The sequence below is a fragment of the Phyllopteryx taeniolatus genome, unplaced genomic scaffold (genome assembly GCF_024500385.1).
Source record: "Phyllopteryx taeniolatus isolate TA_2022b unplaced genomic scaffold, UOR_Ptae_1.2 contig_26, whole genome shotgun sequence".
Lineage (NCBI taxonomy): Eukaryota > Metazoa > Chordata > Actinopteri > Syngnathiformes > Syngnathidae > Phyllopteryx > Phyllopteryx taeniolatus.
The window spans coordinates 383,112-404,968 of NW_026903184.1; the positions used below are offsets into that span (position 1 = coordinate 383,112).

The 21,857-nt window shown below is 45.9% G+C and overlaps 1 protein-coding gene across 8 annotated transcripts in view; it reads left to right on the top strand.

The window, feature by feature from the left end:
* samd4a (sterile alpha motif domain containing 4A) overlaps positions 1-21,857 on the top strand; it is a 234,686-nt gene that overhangs the window by 141,798 nt on the left and 71,031 nt on the right. For 4 of the 8 annotated variants that reach the window (XR_009787090.1, XR_009787088.1, XM_061765130.1 and 1 more), the window contains 4 exons: positions 9,160-9,406; positions 9,492-9,577; positions 9,800-9,918; positions 10,019-10,232. Coding sequence is in view for 5 of the 8 variants with exons in the window: in XM_061765130.1 (XP_061621114.1) it covers positions 9,160-9,406; positions 9,492-9,577; positions 9,800-9,918; positions 10,019-10,232 (666 nt within the window). In the remaining 3 variants the exon portion in view is untranslated. Of the gene's footprint in view, positions 1-9,159; positions 9,407-9,491; positions 9,578-9,799; positions 9,919-10,018; positions 10,233-13,436; positions 13,733-21,857 lie in introns of those variants that run through there. The other 4 variants (XR_009787089.1, XM_061765129.1, XM_061765131.1 and 1 more) reach the window with 2 other exon arrangements.

Here is a 21,857-nt window from a genome sequence, read left to right on the forward strand (position 1 = left end):
CGGGTCAGGAGGTCGTCCAGGACGCCAAGCACCAGGGTCTTTACAGGGCCATTCAGGCGGACGGCCACGGTGCCAAACCCAATGGTAATGCAGGGGCCATGCAATAGGGTTGGGTGGCGGCCGCTGAACGAGCGCCGCCGGAGCAAGGACGGGTGGCGGCCGCTGGACGAGCGCCGCCGGAGCAAGGGCGGGTGGCGGCCGCTGGACGAGCGCCGCCGGAGCAGGGTCAGGTGGCGGCCGCTGGACGAGCACCGCCGGAGCAGGGTCAGGTGGCGGCCGCTGGACGAGCGCCGCCGGAACATGGTCGGGTGGCGGCCGCTGGACGAGCGCCGCCGGAACATGGTCGGGTGGCGGCCGCTGGACGAGCGCCGCCGGAGCAGGGTCGGGTGGCGGCCGCTGGACGAGCGCCGCCGGAGCAGGGTCGGGTGGCGGCCGCTGGACGAGCGCCGCCGGAGCAGGGTCGGGTGGCGGCCGCTGGACGAGCGCCGCCGGAGCAGGGTCGGGTGGCGGCCGCTGGACGAGCGCCGCCGGAGCAGGGTCGGGTGGCGGCCGCTGGACGAGCGCCGCCGGAGCAGGGTCGGGTGGCGGCCGCTGGACGAGCGCCGCCGGAGCAGGGTCAGGTGGCGGCCGCTGGACGAGCGCCGCCGGAGCAAGGACGGGTGGCGGCCGCTGGACGAGCGCCGCCGGAGCAAGGACGGGTGGCGGCCGCTGGATGAGCGCCGCCGGTGCGGGAGCCTGGCGCAGCTGCCGAGGAGCCGGAACGGGAGCCTGGCGCAGCTGCCGATTAGCCGGAACGGGAGCTGCAGTCGCTTCCTCAGCCTGCCGCCATTGAGGTGTGGGAGTAGAGGGTACGGGAGTGGAAGAGTACACAAGGTCTCGGGAAGGTGAACTAGGAAAAATGGCTGGTACTGAACATGGCTTGGGGGCAGGTTTGACTAGACGTGACTTAATTGGAGCCGTGGAACAACGTGTGGGAACAGGTGAAAAATCAAGTGATTTGTGAACAGGGGGGGAAAAACGAGGGGGCAAAATTTTACCTTTACTTGGGCGCCTCCGTTGGCCACCACGCGGCGGTCCCGGGTAGATGGCCAAACGGGTGCCCAAGAAAAGGTCAGAGGGAAAGGATTTGGACTCACTGGGGTTGGAAACGTGGAAACGTGACAAAAACTGACGAGGACGGGATAAACTAGGGAAGGAACCAGAAAAATCTAAATCTGTGTCAGAGTCAGAATCCGACAGGAGGTTAACTAAATCAGGGCCATCTTCACAATCAGAAAAATCTGAATCTAAAGAAACATGTGGATGTACAATAGTAGGGCATGGTGAATAGCTAGGACAAGTGGGGGGACCCGAGGAAAAGGACAGAAAAGACTGAATGATAGGGCTTACTGGAGGAGGGTAGGTATGGATGGCAGGCTGAGGACGGTGGGAGCCAGTTTGGTGGCGTCCAGGGTGACGCCATGTTCTTCCCGCTGGGTCCTGTTCTGGTCGGTTCATTCTGTCATGAACATGGTTAGGGCGACGGCGAGGAACGCAAGGCAAGAACATGGTGGACCCAATTGCAGGGAAGCAGGGAGGCAAGGCAGGAGTGCGGGAATCTCAAAATAATAATATTTAATCACAATGATAAAACAACAGGCGACTATGACAAAAACAACTGGCGACTATGACAAAAACAACAGGCGACTATGACAAAAACAACTGGCGACTATGACAAAAACAACTGGCGACTATGACATGGCAAGACATGTGACAACGACAATGAACCGACGAGAACTGAAAGAAACCAGGGAACTAAATACAAACAAATTGACGAGACAACGAGGAACACCTGGACAAGACGAGTGGCTAGAGAGAGCTGATTGGTCAACACAAAGTAGACGAGAACAGGTGGACACAACAACCTAATGAGCACACGACAAACAAGGAACACAGGAAAACATGGAACAAAACTAAACAACCCAAACCAAAACACAGACCATGACACAGCAAGTCAGTAGACCATTTTTGTAGAGGAAGGGATCTAGAGACCAAAGTGGGCTACTCTTCAGAATGTTAGCACCTGGTGTTAGGCACTGTAGCTCTTTCTCATAAGCCTCATGCTGAACCGTTTTAATGATAATTCTTAAGGTTTGATTCACAACTTCTGCCAACAAATGTGCCCGACATGGATGCCATTTTTCGCACCCTCCAATGGTGTTTTCCTTTCTCATCTTGAAACACTGAGCGATGTGAACCAAAATGCCAACTGCCCTTATGAGATTGCTCCAACTTGAGAAGCAGCAGAAACGCTGAGATCCCAGATCTGTACACACCAAGATAAGTAGTGTTGTAATTTTGGGCCGTAGCACAGGGTCATGTTCGGGTTCTAAGAGCTCATTCGTTGGTACTGTTTCTTCTGGCTGAGACAAAAATGCTGGCCCCCTGAACCACATGCTGGTGCTCAACTTAACTGCAATAGACCTTGTTGCAATGTTAGCAGGGTTTTGCTCAGAGTGTCAACGTATTGCCACTGTTGACGTAGTGTACTTCATCGGATTCTGTGTACTCGAAAAAACCTTTTCTCATTGTAAATGTACCAGAGGACTACCATGCTATTGTAGAACATAACTGCATCAAACCTGACAACTACTTCTGAAATGATGAGTTCAACCAGATCCACTGCAAGCTCCAAGCGTGGAATAGAGTGCTCAGGGCTGGGGCGAGTCTATCTTTGCTCAAGACCATCCCAGTGCGGAATTTTCCTTCTCTATTCACTATTTTCATGTATGCAATAGCGGCAACTACTCCCTCAGAGGCTTCTGCAAAAATACGCAGCGCTGTTCGTTTGGCTGTCGATGGTGACAGATAAGTGTAAGGTATGGGGATCTTCAGGTTCTGCAACTCTCTCCAACTGACCCATAACTTCTCCTTCTTAGCAGCTCGTGGAGCATCCCAGTCCGCACAGTCTGTGGTGAGTTGTCTGAGGAGGACTTTTCCTTGAATAGTCACGGAAGTGACAAACTCCAAAGGATTGTATAGGCTGTTAACAGTAGAGAGCCCTACTCGTCGCGTAAACGGCTTTCCCTCATTTTTGACATTATAGGTGAACGAGTCAGACTCCAAGTCCCAAACTAATCCCAGGTCGTGCTGTACTGGCAACTCATCAGAAGTTACAGTAGGTCCAGGTCCTATAGGTTGACAGCATGATCCTCAGATGCAAATGCTTTCATGACCTGCTTACTGTTGGACACTAACTTGTGCAACCTGAGATTAGAAGAAGCCAACATCTCCTGCGTCTTTTGAGCAGACCGATTGCTTCGAAGCGGTGGTGGTCAAAGGGACTTGAAACCATCAGCCACATAAAAGTCTCTTTCAACAAACTGCGTTGCATCTTTCCCATGATCCTCCTGAACTTCACATGCCGCTCTCCTTAAGCAGTAAATAGCCACAATCAGGGACGGGCTGTTTCCAAAGATGTGGACATTCATCCAATACGCCACAATCTCCTTTTCTGGGTCATTATCTCTGAACCAAAGAAATCTCAGAAAGTGCAGATCGCAATCTTCAGGCTGTACCATGAAGTTGTGGAACATTTGTTGAATGTCCATGGTAAAAGCAATTGACTCTCTACGGAACCAGAGCAGGACACCCACAAGGTTGTTGTTCAGATGTGGTCCTGTCAAAAGCACCTGGTTAAAGGAGAGGCCCTTATGTTTCGCACTGGAGTAAAAAAAAAAAACTCTGATTTGAGACGGTTTTCTGGGTTGCTAAACACCGAACAATGGGAAGTACCAATGTTTTTCTCCAGGTTTTAGTGGGGGAGCTTCCTCCACCTGACCACTTTGAAAGATGTTCTTCATGAATGTGACAAATTGTTTTTTTCATTTCAGGGTTTGTTTTGAAAGATCCTTGCAGTGAGGTGAGGCGTTGGATGGCCTTTGTATAGTTATTAGGAAGCCAAGGTCATGGGTTCCTGAATTGTAAGTGGTGCTACCCAGGCGTTTCTGTCATCCGTGTAGACATTTCTACTCATAATGTCGAGGAACATAATGTCCTCTATAGAACAAGCTTCCTTGTTATCATCCTTTGTTGTCTGAAACATATCATAGTCAAGTACATCGTGTGTTGTGCTGAAAGCGCAACCCTTATTTGGAAGAGGGAAAGAGGCCCCCTCCTTGAGCTGTCACCCTATCGTGGTGGAGGGGTTTGTGTGTCCCAATGATCCTAGGAGCTAAGTTGTCTCAGGGTTTTTGCTCCTGGCAGGGTCACTCATGGCAAACAGGTCTTGCACCCATGGGGCCTGGCCGGGCACAGCTCGAAAGGGTAACGTGGGTCCCCCTTCCCATGGACTCACCACCTGTGGGCGGGGGCATAGGGGTTCGGGTGCAATGTGAGTTAGGCGATGGCCGAAGGCAGGGACCTTGGCGATTCGATCCCCGGCAGGGAAGGAGCCCGAGCTGTTGTGTGAGGTCGAGAAGTTCCGACTACATATAGTCAGGCTCGCCTCCACACACGGCTTGGGCTCTGGTACCAGTGCTCTTGAGAGGGGTTGGACTCTTTTCCACTCTGGTATTGCCCACAGTGAGAGGGGACGAGCAGGTGTGGGTATACTTATTGCCCCCTGGTTCAGCGCCTGTACATTGGGGTTCACCCCGGTGGACGAGAGGGTAGCCTCCCTCCGCCTTCGGGTGGGGGGGACGGGTCCTGACTCTTGTTTGTGCCGATGCACCAAACAGCAGTTCAGAGTACCCACCCTTTTTGGAGTCCTTGGAGGGGGTGCTGGAGAGCTGGGGACTCCATTGTTCTGCTGGGGGACTTCAATGTTCATGTGGGCAATGACAGTGAGACCTGGAAGAGCGTGATTGGGAGGAACGGCCACCCAATCGAAACCCAAGTGGTGTTCTGTTATTGCACTTCTGTGCTCATCAGGGATTGTCCATAACGAACAACATGTTCAAGCAGAACACCCTAGGTTGCAGTTCGATGATCGACTTTGTGGTCGTGTCATCGGACTTGCGGCCGCATATCTTGGACACTTGGGTGAAGAGAGGGGCAAAGCTATCAACTGATCACCAACTGGTGGTGAGTTGGCTCAGATTGGTGGGGGAGGATCCCAGTCCGACCTGGCAGGCCCAAACGTATCGTGAGGGTCTGCCCACGATGAGAGGCGCCGAGCAGGTCTGGCAGAATCCCCTGTGAGAAGGAGTTTCAACTCCCACCTCCGGTAGAACTTCACCCACGTCCCGGGAGAGGCGGGGGACATTGAGTCCGAGTGGACCATGTTCCGTGCCTTCATTGCTGAGGCGGCCAACCAGAGCTGTGGTCGTAAGGTGGTCGGTGCCCTTCGTGAAGGCAATCCCCGAACCCGTTGGTGGAAACCAGCAGTAAGGGATGCCGTCAACCTGAAGAAGGAATCCTATCGGGGCTTTTTGGCCTGTGGGACTCGTGAGGCAGTTGATGGGTACCGGCTGGCCAAGCGGACGTGGGAGGACTTCGGTGAGGCCATGGAGAACGGCTTCGAGGAAATTCTGGTCCACCAGCCAGCGTCTCAGGAGGGTAAAGCAGTGCACCATCAACACTGTGTATAGTGGGGATGCGGCGCTGCTGACCTCGACTCGGGATGTTGTGAGTCGGTGGGGAGAATACTTCGAAGACCTCCTCAATTAAACCATCACGCCTTCCCATGAGGAAGGAGAGTCTCGGGTCTCTGAGGCGGGCTCTCCGATCTCTGGGGTTGAGGTCACCGAGGTGGTTAAAAAGCTCCTTGGTGGCAAGGCCCCAGGGGTGGATGAGATTTGCCCGAAGTCCCTAAAAGCTCTGTTTGTTGTAGGGCTGTCCTGGTTGACATGACTCTGCAACATCGCGTGGACATCAGGGACAGTGCCTCTGGAAATCAGCACCTCCAAATGTGCGACCATGGTCCTCAGTCGGAAAAGGGTGGAGTGCCCTCTCCAGGTCAGGGATGAGATTCTTCCCAAGTGGAGGAGTTCAAGTATATTGGTGTCTTGTTCACGAGTGAGGGAAGAATGGAACGGGAGCTTGACAGGCGGATCGGTGCGTCTGCAGTGATGCGGACTTTGTATCGGTCCGTTGTGGTGAAGAAAGAGCTAAGCCGAAAGGCGACGCTCACAATTTACTGGTCAATCTACGTTCAGGTGGCACGGTGGCCGACTGGTTAGAGCGTCAGCCTCACAGTTCTGAGGACCCGGGTTCAATCCCCGGCCCCGCCTGTGTGGAGTTTGCATGTTCTCCCCGTGCCTGCGTGGGTTTTCTCCGGGCACTCCGGTTTCCTCCCACATCCCAAAAACATGCATTAATTGGAGACTCTAAATTGCCCGTAGGCATGACTGTGAGTGCGAATGGTTGTTTGTTTCTATGTGCCCTGCGATTGGCTGGCAACCAGTTCAGGGTGTACCCCGCCTCCTGCCCGATGACAGCTGGGATAGGCTCCAGCACGCCCGCGACCCTAGTGAGGCGAAGCGGCTCAGAAAATGGATGGATGAATCTACGTTCAATCTACCCTCACCTATGGTCACGAGCTTTGGGTCGTGACCGAAAGAACAAGATCCCGGATACAAGCGGCCGAAATTAATTTCCTCCCCTCTCCCTTAGATTTAGGGTGAGAAGGTTGGTCATCCGTGAGGGGATCAGAGTAGAGTCGCTGCTCCTCCACATTGAGAGGAGCCAGATGAGCTGGCTCTCGGGCATCTGATTAGGAAGCCTCCTGGACGCCTCCCTGGTGAGGTGTTCCGGGCACGTCCCACTGGAAGGAGACCCCGGGGAAGACCCAGGACACCCTGGAGAGACTATGTCTCCCGGCTGGCCAGGGAACCCCTAGGGATCCCCCTGGAAGACCTGAATGAAGTCGCTGGGGAAAGGGAAGTCCGGGCTTCCCTGCTAAAGCTACTGCCCCCCGGGACCCAACCTCGGATAAGCGGAAGAAAATGGATGGATGGTTGTCTACTGTATTTCTCAGTAGAAAGTTGCTGGCTTGTGTACATCTCCGACACATATATATCCCACAATCACTCAACTGAGATCCAACTTCTGTGCAAAGGGTGCATCATGTGGGCCATTCACCTGCTCCCGGACCTTGTGAACCCTAATTAAACAGTATGTCTTCCCAGTAACATGATGGGGACTTGTTCCTCGATATTTGAGATATGTAATGCAAAATGCTTCAAGTGAGTGTGTGACATAGCCTCTTCTTTTGTTGGTATTTCCGAACGAGTGGGATCTCGTTACGTTCAATCAGTGTTGGTCATGGAAGTGTAATACTGCCATCAATGAGTTCCATGACAAACCTATGCACCTGTTTGCCTTCTGTTTTCAATGTTCCACCACAAGTTTTTCGAGGGTATGGTGAAGCGGGTCCTAGGAGGTTAAAGATAGTGGAAAAACTCTGAACGTACAAGAGACCCATTGGTTTGATCATCCAAGATTGTATGCACCTGGACTGCAGATCGATCAGTAGAGTTTTTATGGCCGCAAACCTCGGTGCATGTTGAGGAAACAGCAACATCGCTTGTTAGACTATCTCCATCTCCACCATACTCTGATGCATGGGCTTCTGTGTTTATAGACCATGGAGTTGGTCCGGCATTGTCATGAACGGAACAGAGGATAGGACCCAAAAATGCACGACTCCAAAACAAATGGACAGTTTCAAAAAGAGAGGTTTAATAAAAGGGCAGAGGTCGGTACACAGGCAGGCAATCCAAAAAAGGCAACAGTATCCAAAAACGTGAGGCAAAAAGGCGGGGTCGATAATCGGAACAGGGTCTAGTCTTACTGTGAGTCTGTGACGTGGAAAACAAGGAATGCTGGAACGCGACGACAAGGTACAACGAACTGGCGACTAGAAAGAATGAGACACGAGGTTAAATGCAAGGGGTAATTAGGGTGAACGAGGCACAGGTGGTGAAGATGCTCTCAGGAGCAGGTGTGTATGAGACAGACAACAACCGGAACACACACCCATGACAGGCATGAAGGGCTACAATATGTGTCTTACTCCCACTTTCTGTTCAGCTGATGTTTTCTTCACAATTTCTTGCCAAATGGAATGCTTTGCAGCACTTATAACATAGTCCATGCTTCCTTTCATCTATCGGCTTTTCCTGAAAGCCAGGGCATTTGAACAAGGGGTGCAGTTTGTTGTGCAACACATTTTGCTAGATCTTTTTCAAAGGTAGACCCGCTTGTGACGGATGGAGAATTGATGGGTGAATTTGACGTATTGTAAAAAATGCCTGTTTTAAGAACAACAACAGGCCTCTGTTTCTCCATTCTTGTGTTTGCTTGTTTGGACCTGGTAATTTGCTGTTGACCGCTGCAAAGGCAAAGCTGGGGTCATCATGCATTCTTGTCTGTCCACACACAAAGGTCACAAAAACATAAAATAGCAGATAGGGAACTCTGTTCGTCTTTAAACTTTGAGCCCAGTTTCAGCCATTTTCCATTCCCATTGGAAATAATAAGCTTCCACATTTAAATGTTCACGTGATATGCAAAATCCTACACAGAAAATCCTAATGCAAAACATTTCCATACCTTAATTGTGTCTTTACACTTAAGTATTCTATTCAAACATATTCTAAATGTTCCTTCTATTATCCTCGAAACACATTATGAACAATAATACATCCCGACAATGACTTCAAACCACCTCATGGGGGATGAATTATAGTGACAGCCGTCTGCTTGTGCGGTTCACAGAAAACTTGCATTGATGACGTCATCAAACAAAGAAAGTCACAGAACTGCTACAGTAACTCAAATTGCCACTAGATGACACCAAATAAAAGGAAAACATTATACACGCGTTCCAAAACAGGTGGGATTCCCACTAAAACCCCTTCCCATTCATCAGGCTAAATCAATAACAAGAGTCTTAAGGGCACACCACACCTAAAGTCAGGCTCAACCTTTTCCGCAAAGTCCCATTTCAAAATACGTTCCCACACGAATTGTCGCTAGTAAGACTTTCGTTGCTTTATATTATGAAGTTATGTACCTGTTTACTGGATAGGTTTATAAGATACATGTGGACAGAAAAACCTTTGTACACAAATGAAGTAGCAAATGATAGTGACATTTTGTCAGATGTTCTTAAAAATTGAGTCAAATATTTTTTTCCCCTGCATATCTTTCCTTTGTATCGCTTCTCACCACCAGGATGTACAGGTATTAGAGGGCAGTAATCTGCGTGTACCATTGCAAGAACTTCATCAGATGATCATGACACCTATCAAGGCATTCAGTGGAGGCAAGGAGACTTCGTTACAGCGCCCTCCCCTGAACCCAGATTCCAAAAGTTCTGCACCTGGGTCCCACCTCACTGGAGGTGGAGAGGCTGAGGCAAGCTCAAGTGTCATTGCAGAGGGGGATCTACCAAGCCAATTTACCCGTGTTATGGGCAAAGGTGAGCTGATGACACAGCTGTTCAATAAAATTAAGTTTAAGAAATTATCAGCAACAAAGTTTATAATTTCCAATCTTTATCTCAGTTTGCACTCAGCTACTGGTGTCGAGGTCAGATGAGGACAACATCAGCTCCTACCTACAACTTATTGACAAGTGTCTTATACATGAGGTACACACTATCCTTTAAAATACACATCGGTAACACAAAAGGGATCAACAACAGGATTTAAACATCCAACATGGTTTGATTTGTTTCAGTGTTGGTTCTGTTAGTACATAATTTTTGTAAATTTCCGTTGTTTTGAATGATGTCCGACGAAGAGCTCACTTTCTGTTTCACTGCCAGTGTCGTGCGGTCTACTGAACTCTCTTGTCTTCCCTTGCCCATCAGTCCTTTAGTGAGACTCAGAAGAAGCGGCTGTTGTCATGGAAACAACAGGTTCAGAGGCTGTTCAGATCCATTCCGAGAAAAACACTCCTTGACATTGCAGGTTACCGACCACAGAGAAGGTAGATATTGTGTATTGAGCACTGTGTGCAGTGATTTGATTTTTCAATGAACCCCATAAATGGGACAAGTAAATAAATTAGTTCACATTTTGTCCTGTAGCAGTCGTGGATTCGGCCAGTCCAACTCTCTTCCCACCACAAGCTGTGTTGGGAGCAGTGTTATGGCACGTAGAAGTCTTCGGCAGTTCCAGATGCCGTCTAGGAGCTTACCAGGAGCAAGGCTGGGCCTGCTGGGCAGCAGTGGCCTCCTGGGACCCACACCTCGCAGCAGCAGCAGTAGCAGCACACCAGCAGGCCCCAAGCAGGGGAGACAGGTGAGTCAGACTAACTGGAAGAGGATAATAAAGAGACAACTACAACCCCAATTCCAATGAAGTTGGGACGTTGTGTTAAACATAAATAAAAACAGAATACAATGATTTGCAAGCTAGGTGGAATACTTTCCCATTCTTGCTTGATGTACAGCTTCAGCTGTTCAACAGTCCGGGGTGTCCGTTGTCGTATTTTACGCTTCATAATGCGACACACATTTTCAATGGGAGACAGGTCTGGACAGCAGGCAGGTCAGTCTAGTACCCGCACTCTTTTACTACAAAGCCACGCTATTCTAACACGTGCAGAATGTGGTTTGGCATTGTCTTGCTGAAATAAGCAGGGGCGTCCATGAAAAAGACATTGCTTGGATGGCAGCATATGTTTCTCCAAAACCTGTATTTACCTTTCAGCATTAATGGTGCCTTCACAGATGTGTAAGTTACCTATGCCATTGGCACTAACACAACCCCATACCATCACAGATGCTGGCTTTTTAACTTTGCGTCCATAACAGTCCGGATGGTTCTTTTCCTCTTTGGCCCAGAGGACACGACGTCCACAATTTCCCTCAAAAAATTTGAAATGTGGACTTGCCGGACCACAGAACACTTTTCTACTTTGCATCAGTCAATCTTAGATGAGCTCGGGCCCAGAATTGCCGGCGGTGTTTCTGGGCGTTGTTAATAAATGGCTTTTGCGTTGCATAGTAGAGTTTCAAGTTGCACTTACGGATGTAGCGCCGAACTGTATTTACTGACATTGGTTTTCTGAAGTATTCCTGAGCCCATGTGGTGATATCTTTTACACATATCGTTTTTTGATGCAGTGCCGCCTGAGGGATCGAAGGTCACGGGCATTCAATGTTGGATTTGTCCAGATTCTCTGAACCTTTTGATGATATTATGGACTGTAGATGATGAAATCCCTAAATTCCTTGCAATTGTACGTTGAGGAACATTGTCTTTAAACTGTTCGACTATTTTCCCACGTACTTGTTCACAAAGAGGTGAACCTTGCCCCATCTTTGCTTGTGAATGACTGAGCAATTCACGGAAGCTCCTTTTATACCCAATTATGGCACCCACCTGTTCCCAATTAGCCTGTTCAACTGTGGGATGTTCCAAACAGGTGTTTGATGAGCATTCCTCAACGTTCTCAGTCTTTTTTTCCACCTGTCCCAGCTTTTTTGGAACGTGTTGCAGCCATAAAATTCCAAGTTAATGATTATTTGCTAAAAACAATAAAGTTTATCAGTTTGAACATTAAATATCTTGTCTTTGTAGTTTATTCAACTAAATATAGGTTGAACATGATTTGCAAATCATTGTATTCTGTTTTTATTTATGATTAACACAACGTCCCAACTTCATTGGAATTGGGGTTGTAGATAAAAGTTGATGTCACTTTGAAAATGCCATCATTTAAACACTTTATCAAGCAAGGAACGTCATGGTAACTCATAAAGGACCATGCACACCCTACTATGAGGTATTGGAACCACATGATTTCTTCCAAAACAACAACAAATGGAAAATAAGGATGAATAGTATGAACTAGAATGACATATAGTGAGAAATAAAATATGTACAAATGAATTACAACAATAACAAGCCACTAAGTTATAGGTCTCTCTCTCTCTCTTTAGGTATCTTAATTATACCCAACACCAGGGGTTCTCCTTTGAAAGTTAAAGAGGTACAGTTCAGGAAGATTTCTCCAGACCAAGGTCTGCAACATCATAATGTACAAACATGCATTGTCATGCGGTCTTAAATAGGGAGGGAACAGTTTTTGAAAAAATGGTTTGTTTGGACTTTTCAGTTCGGTCCGCCTGTGTTCCGGTCGGGTCATAACATGCGCAACTTTACTTTTTTTTCCCTCATTTACCAATGAGGCGACAGTATCAGGCCACAGCACAGTAGCAAGTTAACCAAAATGTTGGCGCGAGCACGTCATCTGCGTTAAACCCTCCAGCGATGCAGCAGCCAATCATATTTCACGGTGAGCGTCACAAGAGATTGCGTTGGAGAGAACATATAGAGATCCGGGAGCACTAATTTTACAATGGTACTTCTGCAGCTTTCTCTCTCCAACGCTAGTTCTCTGGTTTCTCGGCTTGGCCGCACCAAAGCGCGACGTCCCGTCCCACTCATATCCGTCCACGCCAACGACCCTCCCCTTGCCGATCGAAGCGACTCAGGCAACAAGTTTCTCCAAGAAGTACCACAGAAGTAATATCGCTATAATGTTCATGACTGACTGAGGTGTTTTGATTAACACGTAAACTTTGCTTCACCCAAGGATACGCAATTCAAGCATGTATCGAGCTAGCCTTGAAAATGTGGGAGGCACAAACTCGAACAGTTGTAATTCCTACACTGTTTACCTGATTTGGATGTAAATACTTAAAGCTAAACCTGAAAGTCTGTATCAAGCACATCTTGTTCGTTTCATTTCAAATCCAAAGTGGTGGTGTTTAGAGCCAAAAGATGACAGTTGTGTTCATGGCCCAATATTTATGCAGCAATCTCGTTTGACGTGCGTCCTGCATCTGAGATGCACAAAAATGAGCAGGGAGTCATAAAGCATGGTGAATCTGCGACCACAGATGCACAGCAATGCTTACAGACTCGCAAATTTAAAAAAAATACATTTTCATTGTTGTGGTAACATCCGGCACGCCGCTCATGACGCAGCGAGCGTTGGCTCCATAGATCTACACAACTGGGACACTTACGGGAAAAGTATCTATTTATTAAGTTTGCTAGCCTGTGTGCTAACTAGCTAGGGAGCTAAACAGCTCGCTCTGGCTTGCTCTATTGTGGCGACATACAAGGGTAGTGATGACCCGTACCGACCAAATCACATGCAAGTTCAGGTACCCCCTTCAGCCAATCAAATCTGCATATCTGGGCGTAATCACTGATTGCGCGCAGCCCAGACAGAGACGAGGAGAAACGTAGCAGGGGAGAGAGAAAGAGACTCAGCTTGTAAGTTGAGTTAACGATGAGAAAAGATCATAAAATGACTGATAAAGGAAGAAAACATTTCGAACAAACGGCGCTCAAAATGTGGCATTTTTGTTTATACCTCTCTGTGGCAAGTTCCCACTGGGAGCACTTATTAAAAGTGCATCTATGTGAAAAATCATCATGAAACAAAGGTTTTGCACAAACAACCTCTAAAACGGTTCAATTGTTAAGATTTAACCATTGGGCAGCCGTGGCCCAATGGTTAAGATCATCGCCTGCCACCGTGGGGGACCTAGGTTCAAAACCCCGACTGGACCATCCGCCAACATCCCCCGGACTCACGGCTGTGGTGTCCTTGAGCAAGACACTGATACCCCGAAATGCTCCCCGGGCGCTTCAGCTGCCCCCTGCTCCAGTGTGTTCCACTAACATGTGTATGTGTTCACTGTGATGGGTTAAATGCAGAGAACAAATTTCGTGTGCATGCATGCATGTTCATGACAATAAAAGATGATTCTTCTTCTTCTTCTTCTTCTTCTAAAAGATTTGTTAAACTAAAATATGTGAAATTGTTTGAGACTTAACTGTTTAGGGCGCTACACAAACTTTTGCACTGGTAGCACTGGTGCAGCCAACGTTTTCAGTTGGTCGCATTACACATGATTTGGTTACACCCTTTTTTGGGGAGGTACAGCATGACCATGCATGCTAATGATTAATCCTCTTAATTAGCAAACCATAGTTTTATGAAGCAAAGATTGACAGTAACTCAAGATACAGTATGATAATTGCAAGATATTTTCCTGGAAAGAGGTTTGTCTACAACAAGCAGTGGCTGACAACACAAGTCAATTATTTTATAGACAGGTTGGGCCAAAAGTAGGCTTATATAACATATTACACTAAAAAAAAACACTGGAAAATTTGTATTTGAAATCATGCAGTGAAACAATAATGAATTGTTAACAAAATCCCTACCTACTCAATACGAATCATACATGATGAAACTTGAGGGACCCTAGCCACTAGCTGCACGCTGTAAAAATTAGGTGTTGGCTCAGTTTAAAAAAGAAAGGATAACTATTTCCACTGATATTTTGAAGCTATTTCACAGGACTTATCTAGCTAAGTAGAGATAAAGTCACAAATATCTGTAAATTGTTACTTTAAATTAGACAAACACCTCATGTTTTATAGTGTGGCGATTGAGACTCATGACACGGTCTGGTGATGGTGTGTGAAATTGTACACACTGAGAGACATAATTTAAAACTCGCGACACATAAGGCCAGTGTTGCGTGCTACTAGCGCTTCTCAGCCTTACAAACCTACAACAAAATATTTAACTATACAGGTAGTGTTTTACATGAGAAGCAGATAGCTTGAATATGCATCTCCTCGCCAGACGATCGAGGGGGGCCCACCACGAGCACTGAGTGCCACGCACGAGGCTCGCATTAAAACATGCACTCGCGCAAGTGCATTACGATGAAATTTTTACTTCCACATAATGAAAAAAGGGTTGAATATGCGACCATTTTGGTCGCAGTCTCAAGCCCTGCTGTTGTGTCAAGATTCCAAACAAAAAAGGGGAAACTCAGACTTTATTTTCTTAAGTTAAGCACTTTATTTGAGCACATATAACTTTCTCTTTTTATTGACTTGCTCTTACTGTGAAATGCAGCCCTACTTTAATTTAGTAAATGAGAGAACATTATACAGTTGTGCTCATATGCTTGATCACCAGGGCAGAATTTGTAAGATTTGTACAATTCTTTATTATCCTCATTATCATTGTATAAATGGCATTGAAAAAAACCTTCAACGGTACGATCGTTTATTATGAAAGTTTTTGGGCAAATATACCGTTCTAAAAAATTTGCTATTGTGGCAGGCCTAAACACATAATATATTGAGAGAGCAAGAGCAATGGTCACAAAAATATTTTACAAACAGTATAAAAGGTAGAGTAACAACTTTAATAAAACTCTGCAATATAGTGGGACCGCCAATCAAGAACCATGATGTAGCGGAGGATTACTGTATCTGTTTTCCGTGATGATAAATTGCAGAGACTCATTGTTCCAGGTCTGGGACTCATTGTTTCCATGACATGTGCGTTCCATGACTCACATAGTCTCAAGTGTAAAATGATCTGTTTTTGGACCTGATTGGAAGCATACAGTATATCAATGCTGCTAGTCACATAAAGATGAAGTTTATAGAGTGAACTTTATGAATAAGCCAAGCCCATTGACGTATGATCAGTAGACCTTTGTTGAGCCAAGGCACCTATTTTACGTTTGAAAATGTTCCCGGTTAACCACCAAATATAAGATGTATGAACATAGATCATTTTACACTTGAAACTATGCAAGCCCCAGTAACTAAATAAGCCCCAGGATTCAAATTTCATGGAAATAATGAGTCCCAGCCCTGGAACAATGAGTCCCTGCAACATATCATTACGGAATACAGATACAGTAATCCTCTGCTATGTCATGGTTCTTGCGTTGCTGCTATATGGCATATTTTTATTACAGTTCTTACTCTATTTTTTTTATACAGTTTATACAATATTTTTTGTGATATCCATTGCTCTTAATCTCTCTCAATATATTGTGTTTAGGCCTGCCACAATAGCACATTTTTTTAGGATGATAAACGATAGTATCGTTGGTGTTTTTTTATGCCACTAAATTAATGATATTAGAGCATAATAGTCCATCCATCCATCCATTTTCTGAGCCGCTTCTCCTCACTAGGGTCGCGGGCGTGCTGGAGCCTATCCCAGCTATCATCGGGCAGGAGGCGGGGTACACCCTGAACTGGTTGCCAGCCAATCGCAGGGCACATACAAACAAACAACCATTCGCACTCACATTCACACCTACGGACTATTTAGAGTCAGCAATTAACCTACCATGCATGTTTTTGGGATGTGGGAGGAAACCGGAGTGCCCGGAGAAAACCCTCGAAGGCACGGGGAGAACATGCAAACTCCACACAGGTGGGGCCGGGGATTGAACCCCGCTCCTCAGAACTGTGAGGCTGACGCTCGAACCAGTTGTCCACCGTGCCACAGCATAATAGTGAATTCTCAAATAATTTTACAGATTGTAATTTAACAAAATCTCAACATCTGAACCGTTTTGGAGGTTATGTTTATTCAAAACCTTTGTTTTGTTTTATAATGGTGTTGTACATATTATATGTACTTGTAAGTGCCCCAGTGGGAACTTGCCACTGAGAAGTACAAACAAAAATGACTCTGGCCGTTTCATTTTAAGCACCTGTAGCAGACACGCGCAAAGATGCCACCCTGCACCCCAGCCTCGCACTACCGCCACTCCCCACCGAGGTAGATAAATATGGACTGGCGAGACGAAACTTCGCATGCAGACGTTAAACGAATCAACAGGCATAAACCATCAAAAACAAGACACAGACATTTGCTTTGCCATGCCGTCGCTAAGTGAATTACGGCAGCCTGGCGCTTCAAAGCGGTGACCGGAGGATGCCGATTTCGCCCCCGGACGCTAAGTTAATTAACTTCCCGCCAGTCGAAGGATTGCACCAACAAAGGGGCCTCCACCCTGTTGAGTACCACCACTTGGGAGTATGAACAGGATACAGCGACACCCACGGGCAACGAACGACACTACAGACATGGGTTCATAAGACTGTCTGTGGCGGACTCAACTGGGAGTTAATATTTTAAGACCTTTAAATGAACGCCAGTAGTGACTGTACTGCTGCAAACTTGAATGTCTAACGTCAAATCTTTTAACTGAACCAGATGAAATGTTCCACCCCACACCACAAATGTCACGTGGAAAATAGTAATGATCTCCACACCACACAACATTTGAAACATTCATTACAGGTATTAAAAAGGATGAGCGTGGAACAATGCAAGGTGAGGAAATGGTCTCATTATCTTAAATCCAATAATTAATATTTTATTCCACTGGTTTTAAACCACAAAATAATCCTAAAATGGAAAAATAACGGCAAAAGGCGGTCCAGCCCCCTCTCGCGAAAGTGGTAGAAAAGGAGGGGGGGGGGGGGTAAATCCCCCCCCTTTTTGTCTCGCTCCGGCCCTAAAAAGGGCCGGAGCTGTGTCCAGAGAGCTTTTTTTGGTCTCACCCTGAAGCCTTTTGTCTCCCACGACCAACTTGCCGACGACCGGGCCAGGCAAGATGCCAGCTCACCAGAGGTGGCGAGGACACATCGGACGATCCCCGGTTGCAGAGCATCTCTAAAATTCACTACTTGCATTGTGTGTGTGTGTGTGTGTGTGTGTGTGTGTGTGTGTGTGGTGTGTGTGTGTGTGTGTGTTTGGGTTTGGGTTTGGGACAAAAACCTCTGGGTGTAGCCACCTTCCGAATAAGAGACTGATAACCAGGTTTCTTGTCGCTTCGCCTAAATTTTATTCACACAAAAAGCGACATGGTGCCCCTCATATATATCAAATAGCTTGATTCATAACGCTGTAATTTAAAATTACGATAAACCAGAAGTGACGCAGGCGCCGCTTCCAACTCATCGTTTCCTTCTAAATTAATTAAAATTCTTATTTAATACATATTCGCTACACACCATTTGTTCCAAATGTTCTCTTCCTTTATCTATCATTTTCTGATCTTCCTCCATCTTTAAATCAACTTACATGCTGAGTCTCTTTCTTTCTCCCCTCCAACATTTCTCCTTGTCTCTGTCTGGGCTGTGCACAATCAGTGATTAGATGCAGATTTGATTGGCTGAAGGTGGTGGCTGAACTCACATGTGATTGGTCAGTATGGTTTATCCCTCCCATAAAGCCTGTAATGTTGCGCTGCTTAAAATAGAAGTCTTGAATCATCCATCCATCCATGTTCTGAGCCGCTTCTCCTCACTAGGGTCGCGGGCGTGCTGGAGCCTATCCCAGCTATCATCGGGAAGGAGGCGGGGTACACCCTGAACTGGTTGCCAGCCAATCGCAGGGCACATACAAACAAGCAACCATTCGCACTCACATTCACACCCATGGGCAATTTAGAGTCTTCAATCAACCTACCATGCATGTTTTTGGGATGTGGGAGGAAACCGGAGTGCCCGGAGAAAACCCACGCAGGCACGGAGAGAACATGCAAACTACACACAGAACCCCGGTCCTCAGAACTGTGAGGCAGACGCTCTAACCAGTCGTCCACCGTGTCGCCGTCTTGAATCATAGCATTCTTTTTTAGCCATGGTGTGGGTCCGCATGGGAATGCTCCTGGGTCTGGACGCGCCAGTTAGTGACCTCTGTTTTAAACGATGTTGCCACGACTGAGCAAGCCAGAGCGAGCTGTTCAGCTCCTTAGTTCACTATCTCATTAGCTCGCAGGCTAGCAAATGTAATAAATAGTTAACTTTCCCAAAGTGTCCCAGTTGTGTGCATCTATGGAACCAACGCTGTTCTGCCAACGGCTTGCTGTGTGGTGAGCCACGCGCCAGCTGTGACCACATTGAAAATGTATCGAGCCCAGAAAAAACGTTTGTGTCCATTTTATTTAGTAAACCATAATCCGCCCTACTCTGATTGGGTAGCACCAAGACAGGATTCGTAGTTTTAGTGGATTCCTCCTTTGATTAGCTGTGTGTGTAGAAGCTCTTAAGCAACACACACACATATGTAGAGCGGGCCTTAAGCCATGCTTTGCGTCTATGGATCCAGATTGATTATACTTTATGCGTGTCCCTGCTCATTTTTGTGCGTCTCAGACGCAGGACACACATCAAACGAGATCCATGTATGAATACTGAAATCTTGTGTAGTTTAGTCACAAATGTACTTTACTCAGTGTGGAATTTGAGCTTGTTCAGTTGAACACAAAGCTGATATATTTGCAGAAAACAAATTTATTCTGTCGTATGAGTAGCAACAAGACAGCTTTATTGTATCTTTTGCCGTCCAATGTAAGAGCATTTAATTGTTTTGTCTGTCACAAAACACTGGAGGCAAAGATAGATGATTAAAAATATATTTCTCATTAATTAAAATAATAATACTATAAAATACACAAGACATAAATAATTTTCATTGTATACCAAACCGACAACTGTCACCACAAAACCGAGATACGAACCGAACCCTGGATTTTGTGAACCGTTCCACCCCTAGTCTCAAATATTTGATAATAATGATTTGTATTTGTATTGCACTTTACATTCATAAATCTCAAAGTGCTACAGATATTTTAAAAAGTAAATAGATCAATAAAATTTGTCCGACGTTTTAAACACAGTGTTATGCAGAATGAGCAGATACATCCAATTCCCTTGCTCCCATTCCCGGTTGCTGGCTTCCCTAGAATTATTAGATGGATAGATTTCTTTTCTGCACCAGTTTGTTTGTCTAGCACAGTAGTTCTTAACCTTGTTGGAGATACTGAACACCGCAAGTTTCATATGCGCATTCATGCAACCCTTTCTAATTAGGAAAATATACAGGTATATATATTCAAATTCAAAACAGGTACAGTATTTTATTTGTGCAAAAAATTAACAACTCATCTATTCCCCACAGAAGCACTGTGTTGAAAGAACAAACCCAACAAAACATAAATTTCACACAAACCCAACAAAACAAAAACATTTCAACTCAAGGAAAAATTACTCTAAATGAATGTCAATTTTACTGTTGTCTTTCCCGTTGGCAGTGCCACTTATACCGTTTTCACAACAAAGTATGTTCCTTTGTTTTTATTTCTATAATCCTCGGAATATGATTTTTCGCTAAAATACATTCAATGCGAGTTTGCTCATATTTGGAAGAGGTTAAGGTAGGACGGATGCTTTTCCCACTTGTTGGTCTATTGCTGTCATAGATAGGCAGATACAACACGCCCCTTTACGATGCGGGCATATGGCGATGCTAAGCTGAGTCTAGGCGGCACCCTTTTGATGGGAACGTCGACCTCCCCAACATGTTTGCCACGTATCTAGTAATGCATCTATTCATGTCTGTGTTTCGCTGTCAGCACTCTGAAATCACTCCGCCAGCCTTTCTCCTATTGACTGACACCACAGCAACGTCACTATTAACTCAACTCCAGGCGCGGCACCTTGACGTCAAACGGCCATCTTGACCTCGCTGCGCGACACAACGCAACCATGCGTCGGCACGTCTTCACGGCACATACAGTACCCAAGTAATGGGTTCATCAGTGGTGCGCTGCGCCCTGATAAATGCAGTGTGACAAGGCTTTTACGGACGCACCCATACACTGCATTTGTCTTGTCCTCCGTCGAACCCTTGAGACTGACTCACTGAACCCCTGGATTTCGATCGGACCCAAGTTAAGAATCACTGGTCTAGCACTAACACATACAATTCCATAATTTCAAACTTAATTTGGGACTTTTTCTTCTGTCGAAAACCGTCAGCGCTAACTGAAGCACAAAACCATCTTTTAAATACGCCGTTCTTCCACCTGGGAGGCAATGCACTTTGTTGTCAGCACTACTCATCAATAAAATCCAAATTATTATGCAAGCAAATACAGTTCTTAATGAAGCAAATACAGTTCTTAACATTTTATTCACCATAAATTGCATAAACTGTAGGAAAATGACAAATGCCTAAAAGTTTGGAAGACAAGGTAATCTAGTATTAATTCTCTAACTTTATAGATTATAGATACCTTATATTGGTCCCCAATAGGCGGTATATACACTATACTGTAAATGTTTTATTATTGTTGAAGCATTGATGCTAAAACTACACAGCATGATGACTGCCAATTTTAAAATTGCCATTTATTTGTTTTTCAGGCTCAAACAAATAATTTTTTTTTCAAATTTTAATTATAGTTAATTGCTGACTATAGCATATTCTCTTGTCATTGTTCCTATACTATACATTTGTGGTCATTCACAGCATTAGAAATTGACTGATAGAAAAAAAATACTATTGCGGACTGTATGTAGTAAATTAAATACTTGATGCAAGTGGTGATCGGCAAATAAATAAATAAATATAAAATGTGGCACAATATGTCCTTGGATATTTAGAATATGTCCTTGGATATTCTGGATAGCAGAATGACCTCATGATTTATGCAGAAGAATTGACTTTTTTTTCCATATCGCAATAATACAGGCAAAGAAAAAGGATGTAGCGTTGGCATCTGACTAATGAAATGAGGTGGATGCAACTTGTAGGGAAGTCACCCCACATACCATAGACGTATCATTCACAAATGCTGAAACAGGAGGAGCTATGGAGCTGTTTCAGGCTCATCCCGGCACGTTTTGGTCTGGGCTGACACATTTCATTGGAAACCTAGGTCTCTTTCGCTCTCTCACACATACTCATCCCATACAACGGGACGGAAAACCTCAGTTCCTCTTCCCCATACCTGCTTGTGTGTCTGTATTGTAGATGTGTACAGAGAAAACTCAGGAGAGACGTGAGTCGTAGTTTGGCAGAGCTGTTGGTAAGGGAGGTGCAAAGACAGAGAGATATAATGTTTACATTTGTATTTGTGAGAAAGAAAGAGTGAGCAAAGCAGTGAGAACAGTGCATAGGAATTTCCTGTTTTTCCTTGGCCCGCTGCTTTGGAGGCCCATGAGTGGGGCTGTAGAGGGAGCAAGTGGTGGGGGAACTTGTAGTGTTGGACGTAT